At 46.9% G+C, this 15,369-nt stretch overlaps 1 protein-coding gene across 1 annotated transcript in view; it reads right to left on the reverse strand.

Annotated features, from left to right (window-relative positions):
* Positions 1-14,853, reverse strand: part of ADCY8 (adenylate cyclase 8) — a 128,019-nt gene extending 113,166 nt beyond the window's left edge. Inside the window, exon 1 of the mRNA XM_074577834.1 lies at positions 13,729-14,853. Within this exon, the coding sequence (XP_074433935.1) occupies positions 13,729-14,667 (939 nt within the window). The 5' untranslated portion in view covers positions 14,668-14,853. The remainder of the gene's footprint in view (positions 1-13,728) is intronic.
* Positions 14,854-15,369: the final 516 nt, after the last annotated feature.

Raw genomic sequence — 15,369 nt, forward strand, 5'->3', positions numbered from 1 at the left:
CTTTAAGGAGTCCCTTAGCTTGTGGAGTGATGAAAATCTCAGTTGCTACCTCCCCATACATTTAAGTCCCTAGATCACATTGAAAAATGGGCTCTAGGCCAGATGACTGTCGTGGGAATAGCTGCTATCACCACCTATCTTTCCATGTTTTGTAAACCACAGGGTTCATACAAAGTCTGTGAGAATTTTTTTGTGTGTGTATTTATGATTTGGATTTTTAATCTTTTCCTTATTCGTAGGATGCTCTAGCATTTTGGTTTTTTATCTGAGATTCCTTGAATTGTCATTTTATGGTAAAGGCCACTATGCTCTGACTAAGCATCTTGCAAGTTCTGTGCAAATCTGCAACTGCTGAGTCCATATTGATGTTAGCCAGAAGACAACAGTTTGATTTCCAGATTGCAGTTTGAGTTTTAAATGATAGTAATTAGAAAAAATGTCTCTTAATTAATGGTGTGCATATTTTCCATTTTTAAATTGCACCTATAAACTCTCTTTAGATATACACAAGCTTTAGGAACAGAGTAAATATTATTTTGACTTGCAAATGTAATTACTGAACCTGAAAGCAAGTAACAAAAAAAAGAATAAAACATTAAATTCCACAGCATTGCCTTTGCTGAGTATTTGTATCTACCTAATACAAAAATATGTAAATCTATGAAGTGGTTTGAACCTTTAGAAATGTAAATATGGGATATTATTCAATTTTATTAGATATATTGGTTGGGTTTGGTTTTTAAAAAATCAACTATGTCAAGTTTATTTACAGTAGTCTCGTGTTGCAGAAGAAAACCAGAAGTGATCTCAAATAGTCTTCCATCTTATACATCACCAAAAGAGTTCTTTAATAAATAACACTGGGATAGACCATTTGTAAATTCAATGAGGAAGTTTGCATGTTCTGGTGTCATGGAAAGAACCTGAACAGCAAAAGCTTTGTTAGCTGCTTGAAGAGGAAGGAACAGATACCTTAACAATCTTCCTACTAAGTTTCAAGGCCTCAGGATATCAAACGACTTAAACTTATACCCATCTTTATGTATGTGACTGCTTTTCTTGATTTTAAAATAATTGGCATAATGTTAAGATGCATTCTTTTACACTCCTTTTCCAAAGTCACATTATCTCTAAGAGCCGTCTCTTTAAAGCTTTTAAATTTTATTGTGTTGATTGTTGATGGGATTTGGAGTAACTGAATGCTTACGTTAGATATTCTGCTACGGAGGAATAGCAAAGAGTGGCTGTCATTAAAAAAATGTACATTACTATCCCTTAAAAATAAGTAGACAGAAGTACATTTTTACACAAAAGAAAGTAATAAGTCATTGGAAAAATAATTTCTAAGCATGAAGAGCTATTAAGATTATAAGAAGATTACTGGAGGCCCTATCATCCTGTACTATCATACAGGAAATGGGAAGACTTGATGTGTTTTTCTACCATTTCTTGTGGCCTGGTGGCTAGTGGAACATAGCAGACAAAAGCAATTACATTAGCACAAGTGAAATACACATAATAAATTTTCCTTCTCTTCCCATTATTGTCAACAAGCTGCTATTATTCTGGGGACTGTGGAGAACATGGAAACTATCATGGCATCAGTCAGAGTGACATTTAGCTACATTCTGGAAATGTCAAAAAAATTTTTACAGCAATGTCCTTGGGCAAGATTCATGTGACTTAAGTTCTGCCTAAGTCCCAAAGAGCAATTTTCATTGGCTACTCTGAAGGACCTTCAGATCTTGGAGGAATCTACTATAAATATCTTCGTTCCTTTTTGGGATATACTGCTCCCTTAATGCTTCAAGTATAGGCACTTAGCACCTTGATCAACCAAACCAAGTATACACGTCCTACTCAGATTCATTGCAATTCAGAGGAGGGCAGGCAGGCAGGGAGGCTGCATCCCTGCAGTGCACTAAACAGCATAAAGGAATGTCTTTGCAACGCAATCACCTACACTGCTAAACCACCAGAATGGTTGCAGGCACTGTTCTGGCCTTGGTCAACCAACCCTCCCTCTGCAATTTCCATGTGTAGTTTGGCAGTCATCGTAGACCTGCTTTTCCTATGGATTGGATGCAGGCACCGTGTTTGGGAAGAGTTAATACAGCTACAGCCTTTGGGAAGTGGGATGGACTGAATCCTGAAACGTGTCCTAACTTTGCGTAACTCTTTGGGTGGCACAGAGCTCAACAACCTTCAGACAATTTCACTCAGTGCCCAGGAAGGAGTGGATTTCTTCTTGCTTACAGCATTTCACAAAGATCACGTCTTGATTTCTAGGTTTCCCTCAGTTCTAGGTGAGGCAGTTTGGATCTATGGGCACCAATCCTAAGAAAGAGACCTATAAAGGCAACAAATTAATCAGGGTTGGAATCTTCTTCATTCTTCTCATTGAAACTGGGCCACTGCATGCTGTCCTCAAGTGTCGCAAGTCTAAAGGGCGGGGAAAATGGCCAGTCTGGATGAATACGGAACTTCTGATGGAACTTAGGAATAAAAGGAGGGTTTACCACCTTTGGAAGAAGGGAGAGGCAACTCAGGAGGAGTACAGAGATCTCGTTAGGTTATACAGAGAGAAAATTAGGAAGGCAAAAGCCCAGCTGGAGCTCAATTTGGCCACTAACATTAAGGACAACAAAAAAAGCTTTTATAAATACATCAACAAAAAGAAAGCCAGGGAGAATCTCCATCCCTTACTGGATGTGGGAGGGAAAGTAGCAACCAATGAGGAGGGGAAGGCTGAGATACTGAATGCCTTCTTTGCCTCCATCTTCAATAGTCAGACCAGCTATCCCCAGGGTGTTCAGCCTCCTGAGCTGGAAGATAAGGATGGAGAGCAGAACAACCTACCCATAATCCAGGAGGAAGTAGTCAATGATCTGCCTCTGCACCTAGATGTACATAAGTCTATGGGGCCGGATGGGATTCACCCAAGAGTACTCAGGGAGCTGGCAGGAGAGCTCACCAAGCCTCTCTCCATCATTTATCAACAATCCTGGTCAACAGGGCAGGTGCCACATGACTGGAGGGTGGCTAATGTGATGCCCATCTACAAGAAGGGTCGGAAGGAGGATCCGGGGAACTACAGGCCTGTCAGCCTGACCTCGGTACCAGGAAAGATCATGGAGAGGATCATCTTGAGTGAGCTCTCATGGCAAGTGCAGGGCAGCCAAGGGATCAGGGCCAGCCAGCATGGGTTTATGAAAGGGAGGTCCTGCTTAACCAACCTGATCTCTTTCTATGACCATGTGACCTGCCTTCTGGATGCGGGGAAGGCTGTGGACGTTGTCTATCTGGACTTTGGGAAGCCCTTTGACACCGTCCCCCACAGCATTCTCCTGGAGAAGCTGGTGAATCATGGCATAGACAAGTGTACTCTTCGCTGGGTTAAAAAAACTGGCTGGATGGCCGTGCCCAGAGAGTTGTGATTAATGGGGTGAAATCCTCTTGGCGGCCAGTCACCAGTGGTGTCCCTCAGGGCTCAGTTTTGGGGCCAGTTTTGTTTAATATCTTTATTGATGGTCTGGATGAGGGGATTGAGTGCACCCTCAGTAAGTTTGCAGACGACACCAAACTAGGTGGAAGTGTTGATCTGCTTGAGGGTAGGAAGGCTCTACAGAGGGACCTGGACAGGCTGGATCGATGGGCCAAGGCCAACTGTATGAGGTTTAATAAGGCCAAGTGCCGGGTCCTGCATTTCGGTCACAACAATCCCAAGCAACGCTACAGGCTTGGGGAAGAGTGGCTGGAAAGCTGCCCGGCAGAAAAAGACCTGGGGGTGCTGGGGGACAGCCAGCTTAACACGAGCCAGCAGTGTGCCCAGGTGGCCAAGAAGGCCAATAGCATTCTGGCTTGTATCAGGAATAGCGTGGCCAGCAGGAGCAGGGAAGTGATCATGCGTCTGTACTCGGCCCTGGTGAGGCCTCACTTCGAGTGCTGTGTTCAGTTCTGGGCCCCTCTGTACAAGAGGGACATTGAAGTGCTGGAGTGTGTCCAGAGGAGAGCTACCAGGCTGGTGAGGGGTCTGGAGACCAGGTCATATGAGGAGAGGCTGAGGGTGCTGGGCATGTTTAGTTTGGAGAAGAGGAGGCTGAGGGGAGACCTCATTGCCCTCTACAACTACCTGAAAGGAGGTTGGAGAGAGGTGGGTGTTGGCCTCTTCTCCCAGGTGAATAATGACAGGACCAGAGGAAATGGTCTGAAGTTGTGGCAGGGGAGGTTTAGATTAGATATTAGGAAGGATTACTTTACTGAAAGAGTGGTCAGGCACTGGAACAGCCTGCCCAGGGAGGTGGTTCAGTCACCATCCCTAGAGGTGCTTAAGAAATGTCTAGATGTGGCGCTTCAGGGCATGCTCTAGTGGCAGAGATTGTAGGTTGTTTGGTTGGACTCAGTGACTTCAAAGGTCCTTTCCAACCATGAAGATTCCATGTGAAAGCAAGAAGCATGGGGCTACAAGGAGGCCAGCAGAGGAGGTTGCTGGCACTGCATCCCAGTGCTTGTATAAACTATATGGCATTTACTTTCAAGTCCCCCCAGCACAGATGGACTATTGTAAAGGGATGTTGGTGTCACAGATGATTGGGCTGAAGTAGAATAGAATAGAATAGAATAGAACTTCAGTTGGAAGGTATCTACAACAATCATGTAGTTCAATTGCCTGACCAGTTCAAGGCTGACCAAAAATTAAAGCATGTTGTTTAAGGGCACTCTCCAAATGCCTCTCAAACACTGATGCTTGGAGCATTGACTACCTCTCTGGGAAGCTTGTTGCAGGGTTTGACCATGCTCTCAGTAAAGAAATGCTTCCTAATGTCCAGTCCAAACCCCCTGTGATGCAGCTTTGAAACGTTCCCACCTGTCCTATCACTGGATACCAAGGAGAAGAGCTCAGCACCTCCCTCTCCACTTGTCCCCCTCAGGAAGCTAGAGACAGCAATGAGGTCACCCCTCAGCCTCCTTTTCTCCAAACTAGCAAGCCCAGGGTCCTTAGCCGCTCCTCATGCTTTTCAGCCATTAAGAGAATTATGTGGAACCAAGTCTTTTTAAAAAAGAGTAAAGTTATACGCAAACATTCCCACTCCATTCAATGTATTCACTATTTAACAAAAACGTGTCGGGCTGACAGAAGTCAACGCAGTATTCCTCTTTTGGTGCATCATGGAAGATGATGGGCATGTTTTGCATTAAAATCTCAAAGCAATTCAATGTATTAGTCACATATTACAGCAACTGAGAAAGGCAAATTTTCAAATAAAATGAAGCATAGAAACATAAAGTGATGTGTGTGGGTCAGCACAGGCCAATGATAAATTTAGTGATGAAATGGGACTGATCCTCATTCCTAGTCCCCAGCTGAAATCTGTGGTGAATAACACTCCTTCGTCTAAAAGAATATGCATGTCTGGCACATTAAATTAGATTCACGCTGAGCAGGTGTGGGATGATTTCTATGTCAATTATAACTATATCTATTATTCTTATGAAGATTATTAATACTAGTAATCATTAGAGATACTTTCATATGTGATGGAGAATCATAGGATAAAAGAGTGTGTAAATCTAGATCTTGTGCAGTTATTTCAGTAACTGCCATAGGATTCAAGTAATTTCTTTACCTAAGATCCTTATGCCAGAGTTATAAAATACGTGGTACACAGGATAATACCATGTAGTTCTTCTGCGCTGATTGATTTTCCTGGTTATTATTATTTCTTATTTGCATTGTGACGATAATTCTGGATTGATGGATGAGGCTCCTGCTGTGGTAGAAGTAAAGCAAGCGGCACAGAATAGATAGCTCCATCCCTGAGTAGCTCCCAGGTAAACAAACCAGCAGAGTTTGAACAAAGGAGAAATAATAAAGTGCCTGGAGATCAGATCCCTCCAAAGAAATAAACTGATTTTCCTAATTAGGATTCTGCCACTGTTGAATGCTTCCACTGATTTCAGTAAAGAAGGATTTCTGTATTTTATTTTTAAGGGACTATGCTGTTAAAAATAAGGAAAATAAAGATACGGAAAAATACAAAACTGTAAAGTAACGATTAAATCAAAATTGAAAAAGAAAATTGAGTAGGTAAAATAATTAAATCATTAAACTCGTTCAAATAGTATTTCATTTACACCTGGGGCTACTGTTCTCTAAATTAAAACTAAGAGCATCATATAAAATTATAACATCAACACCAGACTATTTGGGAGAAGTACGATTATTTGTTGGGATTGTGAAAAAAAAATGGTTTGGGTTAGTTTTGACTTTTTTTTTTTTTCTTTACACTGATATGCTTCAGCTGTTTCTCAGACTGCAGCAATGGTTAATTAATGAACCCAGCAGCCTTCCTCTCTCCTCTAGGGCTAACTGCGTGAAACCTTGCAGCAGAAAAAGCTGGCAAATGAAATAGCAGCACTTCTTAAAATAGTCGCTAATAAACAAAACTTGCACAATGAAATATTACTCTGTCAGCCAATGGCTGCCTGGCTTTGCAGTTCCCCCTGCGTACATTGCCTGATATTTTTTGTTCTAGATCAGGCAGCACCACACCGGTATCTCTGTCTGCAGACCTGGGTGTTTGGAGAGATAAGAGTGACAGAACTCACTCCAAGAGATTCCTGGAGGAGCTGGATGTCCGCATTTGTGTTCTCTTTCAGAAGAAATGCAGATTCAGAGCAATTCAGAGGAATTCAGGATTCAGAGGATTTCCCTAAAGAGGGTCCTGAGAAGTGTTCTTCCGGGCTCACCTAAAAATCCTAATGTCTGTGGGAGTTTATCACACTTTGTTGGCTTTAAATCAGGTCCCTAAATCAGGATGTTGGGAGTCTCTGGGTCAGTCAGGTCCTAATAAGATCCCTTAGTAAGATCCTTAGTTCCCAGAAATGCTAAGTACTCGGTACTTTTTGTACTTGATCCCTTTTGACCAGCCAGGTCTCTTTCATCCCTGATCTGAATGAGTGAGGCTGGTACCAAAATGCTCAAGATTCACTGCAGCACCAACTGGTCCATTTGCATTCATCTCCCTCCTTGGGCCAGATTGCAACTCTACAGTCCCTCCTGCACTGGGGCTGGCTACCAGCTGCACTGCACCAAAAACAGAGCAAGTGCAACAGAGTGTGTCTCTGACGGAAGGGCTAGATGGGGAAAAAAAAAAAAGAAAAAAAAAAAAAAAAAAAAAAGAGAGGTTCGGAAGCCACAAAACAAGGTCCCTGTGCACCTCAATTTGCAGACACGTGACTACTAGAGTTTAAGCCAGCAACCTATGTTGAATGCCTCCATGCTCTTACAGATCTTTATACAACATGCAAAAAGAACCTGATGTCTGCGATTGAATATAAAGCAGCCAGCACGATGAATGGGAGGAGAGCTAGCTAGAAGGGAACTATGAAAGGCAGGGAGTATGTCTGAAACTTCTTTTTTCCCCAGGACTTGAAGATTCACTGTGAGGTTTTTCCCTTATCTTTGGGCTGCTCGGACACAAACCCCCTTCCCCTACCGCCCCTGAGGGCACTGCCTATATCTTTTTGTTCAGACTTTGAACAGGGACTACCATTGTCTTTTGAAATGGCTGTATATCTTCTGTATTGCATCTCAATGGCTGGAGGCTCACCCCTAATTCAATATCTCCTGCCTCCCTAGGAAATGTCCTCCCTGTAGGCTGTATTTGGTTTTGAGGAGATAGAGGGGCAGCAGATAAGGAGGGAGAAAATAAGCTGGGGAAGCTTTACCACCCTGAAAAGAGATTCAAGATTCATCAGGTCAGCGAGAGGGGACCAGATCATACAGTCTGCTGGTTGGGACATGTGCTTGAGGGAATGATTTAATAACATTATATAAAACACTAAAATGTTCAGCAAGGACACTGCCAGAGATGAATTCCTTAATCAGTTGGTTACAGAGTCAGGATTATTCTTTCTTTCTTTTTTTGGCTTGATGGATCTTAACCTTTTATCTTCACAGAAGTACATCTGTGCTAGGAATGGGGGAAGGTTTAATTTGGAAACTCTCTGGTGGGGCAAAAGAGGTGGATTTCAAACCCCTCTGGGGAAAAAGGGATTTAAACCTTGGTCCGCCACATCCCAGGTGTGCCACATCTGCCACATCTTCATCACTGTGTTTGTTACACAGAGGAAGAGCACAATCCCCTTCTCATCTGGCTTTGACATCAGGCAGGCACTGTGTGTGTAGTATAATCGCAAAATGTGCTCCCACTAGAACAGTGTTTGGATTCTGGCTAGGCTGCATGGTAACTTTAACATTGAGTCATTGAGGCACTTCACGGGATGCTCAGAAACACAAGTGCAGTTAAGTGCAAGAAGACTGCACTTAAAGAATTGTGATGTTAACAAGGTGCCTGCAAGGATGGAGTGGTAGGAAGGAGACAAATAATGGTTTTCAGGTTTGGAGTTTCCGTCAATCTAAGCATCATTTTAAAAGCTTAATTCTTTTCTGTATACTAAATTTCACCTTTGCCATGAAACACTCTAGTTTTCCTTCTGCTTAGCCAGCTATTGCACAAATAAGGAGAATGGAGGAATGAGTCCTTCCACTCCCCGCCTTCTCTCCTCTCTGGAAAGAGAAGCATCCAGTAAACAGTTCTAGTTTTGCCCCTGTTCAGATCACATCATTGACAGGGTTGAGAAGTGCAGTAAGAGGATCGACTGGAGATGTTTATCCCCTTCAGTCTTTTGTGCAGGCTAATAAGGATCATTCCAGCATGATCTGCTGCTAACTGTCAGCTCTAAGTGCGCTGCTCTGGTGTGTGATTATTTTGCATTAGACATTGCTATTTTAGAGCGGTTCTTCTTTCTAGGCCATGAGAAACACACGCAAGCAATAAATAAAACCTTAAAAACAACCCAGAAGTGTCCTGACAGCAGAAAGTGTCACATCAAATCTAGCAAAGCAACTTTCACTGGGGACAAGTGCCCTAACTGTTGTAGGCTGAAACTCACTGATAGAGGCAGGTTTCATTCATGTTTCTGCCTGAGTTCCTCCATTTTGGAGGAACTCTCTGAAGGAAATTAATCATCAAATTGTAAATATAATTAATGCATTTGTCCTACTTAGCACAACAATGATGCAGCTGCTTTAGAGAAAAGTGTATCCAATTCTAATCTAATTATGCTGTGACCCACTGATACTGGTCAGGTGATATTACAAGATATAAAAGGAAACCGGACCATAATCCAGTCTAAAGGTACACAATCAGGTTATAAGTCACCCACAACGGACTACGGCAAAAAAATGAATAGTAAATAATGCTATGAAAGCAACCATAGGAATAAAGATGGAGTGTTTTGATTCTGATTCTCAGATGGTAGCCAACTTTGAAATATCCTTATACCTTACAGATTTAACAGATACTCCACAAACATTTGGCAGAAATTTTGAAGAGATGAGTGTGTTTTGTACATACTTATGTACTGTTATCTATGATCAGATTTTGGAAAACATGTAGCTGAAATATGCGCATAAAAGCTGTCCGTTGCCACTGTATAATTGTACAGATTTATCTCTATAGGACTCCTTGTGACTTCATGAATCCTGCTTTTTCCGCTATTAATAGCCCTGAGAGAGGGCTTTGGGAAGAAAAACAAGCAAGCAAAAATCTCTCTATTAATTCACAGAACTGCCTAGACTTGGAAAGACAGATGCTAACAGAGGGAAAAGAAGGACTTTCCCTAGTCTTGGTATTACCTGCTTCAAGGTTGTTTCTAAATGTATTTTTAAAGTTTGATTTAATATGCGTAATTTAGGACTTGATCCTTCAAGGCATCCATTATGCAGGTGACTTACTCACAAGAGTAGGCTTACTGACTCCAGTGGAATTTGCTCACGTGAGTGAAGAATGCACAAGCAAAGGATTAGAATCCAGAGTATGTTGTAGCTTACATAATTCCAAGCCTGTCAAAATTCATATCTATATTATCATCTGCCTACGTTACATAACACTACGGAGCTCTGAGTTGTTTATTCTTCCCCATATGCCTGAAACACATATGCAGTCTAAGAAATTTTGGATTGTGTACCACATTACCACCAAGGAAAAAGTAAGAATGAATGCAATACAAATTAAACTTTCATTTTGGATAATATCAGAGGCAAACACCAGCCCAGCATGGTATCTGACCAGGCACACAAATCAACGTACTTTACTTGTTTACCAGTAACGTCTTGCATTTCTCGTTTGTCTCCTGACAGAATCTTTAGTCAAGTCAGTAACAGTGTTGCCTTTACCTAAATCATGGTATCAGGCCCTTTTTTCATAGCTCTTCCTGGTTGAGGGGCAGCACATTGCTCAATATTTCAGGATGGGGTCAGTTGCATTTAAGGGTGGTCATATCTCCCCAAAAGCACTGAGCACTTGGTAGAATTGAAACTCGTGAGTCTATGTTTGTTTTGTTGTGTTTGGTTGTTTGGTTTTTTTAAAGAAAAAAAAAAAAAACACCAACAAATCTCAAGGCAGTCTTTCCTCTTCGCCTTTACCTAGGATACTGGTTCAAATTAATTTTGAGATGCAAGGAAAGAAAAAGCAGATGACCTCTTCAGTCATCTGCAAGATACATCATTACTGCAAGAAAAAATGGGGAAGAGTGGGCTTTGTTTGTATTCATGATAATGCATACTTTGTTAACTTCAACAAATAGCTGAATCAGGCAGTAGTACTGCATGCTTGTGTTCAGCATTACTAATGATTTGAACTGCTTGTGAACATATTTATCAATGAAAACTAAGATTAATTAAGAGATTAAGGGAAAAGAGGTCACTGCACTTGATTTTCCTCTTGTATAAACTGTTGCAACTTTATGAGTTTAGATAGACTTATAACTGATTTACACCCGTGTGACTGAGAAAAGGATCAGTACCATTGTGCCCATGGATACTATTGAGTACAGTAATAAATTGACTCCAGGGTAGACAATTCTTTCTGTTTAGAATTGAATTCAATATTTCCTCTGGATGAAATCCTGGTCTCATAAAAATCAGTGGAAAAGCCCTTATCTGTACCATGATCAGAGTTTTGCCCTCTGCTTTTTATTTTTTTTTTTTTCATTGTATACTTCAACTCCTGGTTTTGGTCCAGTGTGAGCAGCCGTCTGCATCTTGAGGCACAGCAAGATGGTCACAGATATTGCTACATAATCAAATAGTTCATTTAGTCTTGTAAGGCTTCTCTGAAGGGAAGATGCGGTATTTTACCTGGGAAAATAAGCTCTGTGATGAAAGAGAGTGCTTTGCCTGCAAGATCAAGAAATCTGCGTTGCCTGAAAGATTTCCTATATAACCTTGATGACACAGTCATTTAGATTCTCTGTGTTCACCCATGAAGTAATAGTTATATACCCTTCATCAGCCATAAAAGCCTTTATTCTCTAACACTTGAAAACGCTCTGCAATCCTCTGGAAAAGATACAAAAAACGGTGCAACACTGCAAAGTAACTAAGCAGGGCTGCGCCTCTCCCCGGGAGCCCGGCCCGGCCCCCCACAAAGCCCCTCGCCCGAGCGGTGGGAACACAGCGCAGGGAGGCGCGGAGGGTGCGCAGCGCCGTGCGCGGGTGCGCAGGAGGCGGGGGCCGCGGGAGGCAGCCGGCAGGCTCCCGCCGGGGCCGCTGGAGGGAGCCCCCGGGCCGCGCAGCGGCCGCGCAGTAGCCGCGCAAGCAGCCGCGGCTGCTTCAGCACCGCGCCAGAGGACAGCGCCCCGGCCGCCGTGCTGCGCGCCCCGCGCATCCCCTCGCGGTGGGTCCGCGGCGGCCGTTCCGCGGGGGGGGGGGGAAGAGAGTCCCCGTCCCCCTCCGAGCTCGCCCTTCCATCGGGATGGGGAGAAAACCCCGGGATGGGGAAGGACCCGGCCTCTCCCATAACGGGTTGGAGGCAAAGGGCCGAAGCGGCGCCTAATTAGGCGATGTTAATTGGGCTCTGGGAAGGCGTAAATCAACACCGACGTGTGGCAAGCTGTGCGGATCCTGTTAAGGAGATTTATATGTGTAGTTCATGAAGGCAATCATCTGGCTGGTAATCTCTCATTGTGCACTGCTCAAAGGCAAGTTCATTCACACAACTGGCAAGGTACCGGGGCTGCCAAATGAAGATATTAGTATCTCTCCTGAGACACGTCTTTGTTTGGAATGTCTGTGGGAAATGTGTGTGTGTGTGTGTGTGTGTGTGTGTACTGGCTAAACAGCCGTGACACCTGTGCATAATGAGAGAGCAGCGCATTACTCATAGCTCCGGGATAGGACATGGAAGTAAATTAAGAAATCAGCATAACTCACACAGCTTTTGACCCAGCAGTGCATGGGAGAGGGACGCGGCGCGTGGCTGCAGTTCATTCATCAGCACATTACCAAGAGCTGGGGAACAACTCTGCGCAGTCTGGTTGTCACACAGCCATAGGGCTCAGCCAGGCGCAACACACTGGGACAGCTTTTCCCAAAACAGGGTGAGCCTGGCCGCTGGGAAGTGAGGTCAAGACAGCCCACAGCTAACAAGTGTGTGGAGGAAGGGGACGGACAGCGGGGGGTAGGGGTGTCAGAAGGGCTAGAGTCTGAGGGAGGTAGACGTACCCCAAGAACCATCATCACCAAAACTTCCCAGTGCAAGATCAGCCACTTCCCAGCTGCGCATCCCGGCACTCATCATGTAAACAACATGCCACCAACACCACATTCCTCTGCATCCTCTCTCCTTTGGGGATTATCTGCCAGTACCTCCACCCCCTTCCCCCTGACTCCCCAGAGCTAGCCAAATGGAGATGATAATCTGCTGTGAAATATTGGTAGCACTGTGGCAGTCTGGGGAGGGGGGGGGGGAGGGGAGGGGAAGGGAAGGGAGCAGCAAGAATCTCTAGGATTAATTTACCCTAGAAAGGCAGTGTTTTCTTGCCTTGCAGGGATGTTGGGAGTTTGGTGCACTCTCACTTTCATGTGGAAGAAGCCAGGTGAGTGTGAATTCAGGTTAGTCCTGGTTTTAACACCTCAGACCCCGTACTTCTCAGAGGTTTGCACTGCACCACTCCCCCGTGTAACCATTACTCTGTCCTAGACATCACTTGTAAAGACGCAGCACATTTGCCCCACGACCACCAGCAGAAAAGGCTTCTTGGTGCCCTCCAAAGACAGCCTAGGATCTCACACCAAACCTCCAAGGGGAACTTTCCCCTGATTTCACTGGGGCATTGCTTTGCTCTCCCAGCAAAGGAGTGGCATACTTTGCTCCTGTTTTCCCATAGCCCAGATCAAGCTGCACTGCACGTATGAAAGTACCAGTCCTCCCAGCAGATTCAGAGTTAAAAGGCATGAGAAAGTAGAATGACAGATGAGCAGTGGGAGAGCTTGGCCAAGACAGAGTCGTGTCATGCCATGGACCACTGCTGGAAGTAAGAGGGGGAATGATAAATGACCCATCCTCCCCACTTGCCCCAGGATCTCCCCTCCCCAAGTCTATTTCAAGGGACAACAGTGAAGTGAACGTACAACGAGAGAGGACAGAGTGGTCAGGAAGTGTCCTCATCCCCAGCTTGAGGTGAAACCTTGGGACAGGCATTGGAGGAGTGAGGAGGGGAAGAGGAGAAGGTTGCATTTTGCCTACGGTCTCCCCTCCAGGTAACAAACCTCTGAGCACCTGACTAAAAGGGAGAGGATCTCTTAGGACACCCCACACCTCCTCTCACCCAGTCTGATGGGGCAAGAGGAAGGTTCCCACCCTTTCCTCACCACGGTACCTGGTTGAGGGAAGTCACGGCCAACCTGGGGATAACCAGCTGCATGACGAGCTGCAGGACAGAGGTGACCAGCCCAGCCAGGATGGCCCACGTGAGTGGCAGCGGGAGCATGCTGTAGGTTGCAAAAAGCGTGAAGAGCACATAGCCAATGCCGTCCCCAAGGAGGCCACAGCCCAGGCCGGCTGCCAGGATCTGTGTGGCCATGGCCACCCAAGTGACCACACCGCTGTACTGCAGGTAGGTGTACGAGGTCGTGTCCTTCCTGACCACCACTAAGGCACAGATCACCACCTCGATGCCAGTGAAGAAGCCCAAGAGGATGCCCTTAATGGGGTCCATGGGAGCAGAGGCCAGGGTCAGGTGGAGGAACAGCAAGGTCAGCTTGGTCAGCACGTCCAGGATGTTCATGACCACCTCGGATTTGCGCCGCTGGCCCAAGAAATAGCGCTGGTAAAGGCGCTCCAAGTCCCGAGACTTGAAGGAGTTGCGGAGAGTGGGGAAGATCACCCCGCGATAGGTATAGCCCCAGTTGAGGAAGAAGTCGGAGTTGCTGGGGGCACAGTCCAGGGGCAGAAAGCCCAGGTCCCCGCTGCTGCTCGTGCGCTCTGGGAAGACTTTGGTGCCTCCGTTGTTGTGGCGCTCGCCGCCCAAACTCCGGCCGGCCGACTGTCGCCGGAGGTGGTGGTGGTGGTGGTGGTGGTGCGGCGGGTGGGGGTGGTGGTTGGGGCAGCAGGTCTCCTCGGAGCTGAAGCCCTTGCCCCCACCGCTGCTGCTGCCGCCGCTGCTGCTGCTGTGCTCCTGGATGAAGCGCTGCTCGGTGATGTGGCGCACGGCCGTCTGCCACAGCAGGCGCTGGGGTCTGCCGCTGCCGGGGGGGGTCCTGTTGATGGTGTAAAGTTCATCGCTGTCGCTCAGGCACCGCACCTCCGAGAGCTCCATGGCGGTGACTGGCGGGGGGCAGAGCACCGGAGGGGGGGAGGGGGGGGACGGACGACGGGACGACCGTCTTTGGGGAGGGGAGCGGGGGGAGGGATGGAGCCGCGGGAGAGGAGGGAGGGGATGGAGGAGGGCGGGCGGCGGCGGCGGGGTGGCGGTGGGGGGATCACATTTATAGGCAGGTCCCCGGGTCCGGCTGTTTGGCTGGCGGCGGGGCTGGTTTGCCGCCGGGGTCGGGGGGGCGGCTGCGCCGGCTCAGCGCAGGCGGCCCTCGCCCCGCGCCCGCGCCCGCTCCCGCGGAGCCCCGCGGAGCCGCATCCCGCGGACCCCGGCTGCGGCGCAGCCCCGGCGCCCTGGCGGGCTGGGTGCGCGCCCTCCTCGGGGCGGTGAGCAGGGAGGGAACCGAGCCGCGGGTTCGGAGAGGAGGAAGAGGGAGGAGCGGAGCATCTACGGGCGCAGCCCCGCTGCCCGGCGGGCGATCCTTGGCCCCATCCGGAGGCTGGAGGCGCGGAGGGGTGGGGGGGAGCCGCCTTGCAGAGACCCGTTCACAGCGGGCAGCTCCTCTCTCCGGGGCTCCCGGGGCTCCGCTCCGAGCTCTGGTCCCCGGGAGCTGCTGTAATCCCCGCGGCTGCGGTCAGCGGGAGCCCTGCGAGCGGGGGCGGGAGGGGAGAAGCGGCCGGGTCGCGGGCATCCTCGGTCACGGCG

The sequence above is a fragment of the Larus michahellis genome, chromosome 2, assembly GCF_964199755.1.
Source record: "Larus michahellis chromosome 2, bLarMic1.1, whole genome shotgun sequence".
NCBI classification, from domain to species: Eukaryota; Metazoa; Chordata; class Aves; order Charadriiformes; family Laridae; genus Larus; species Larus michahellis.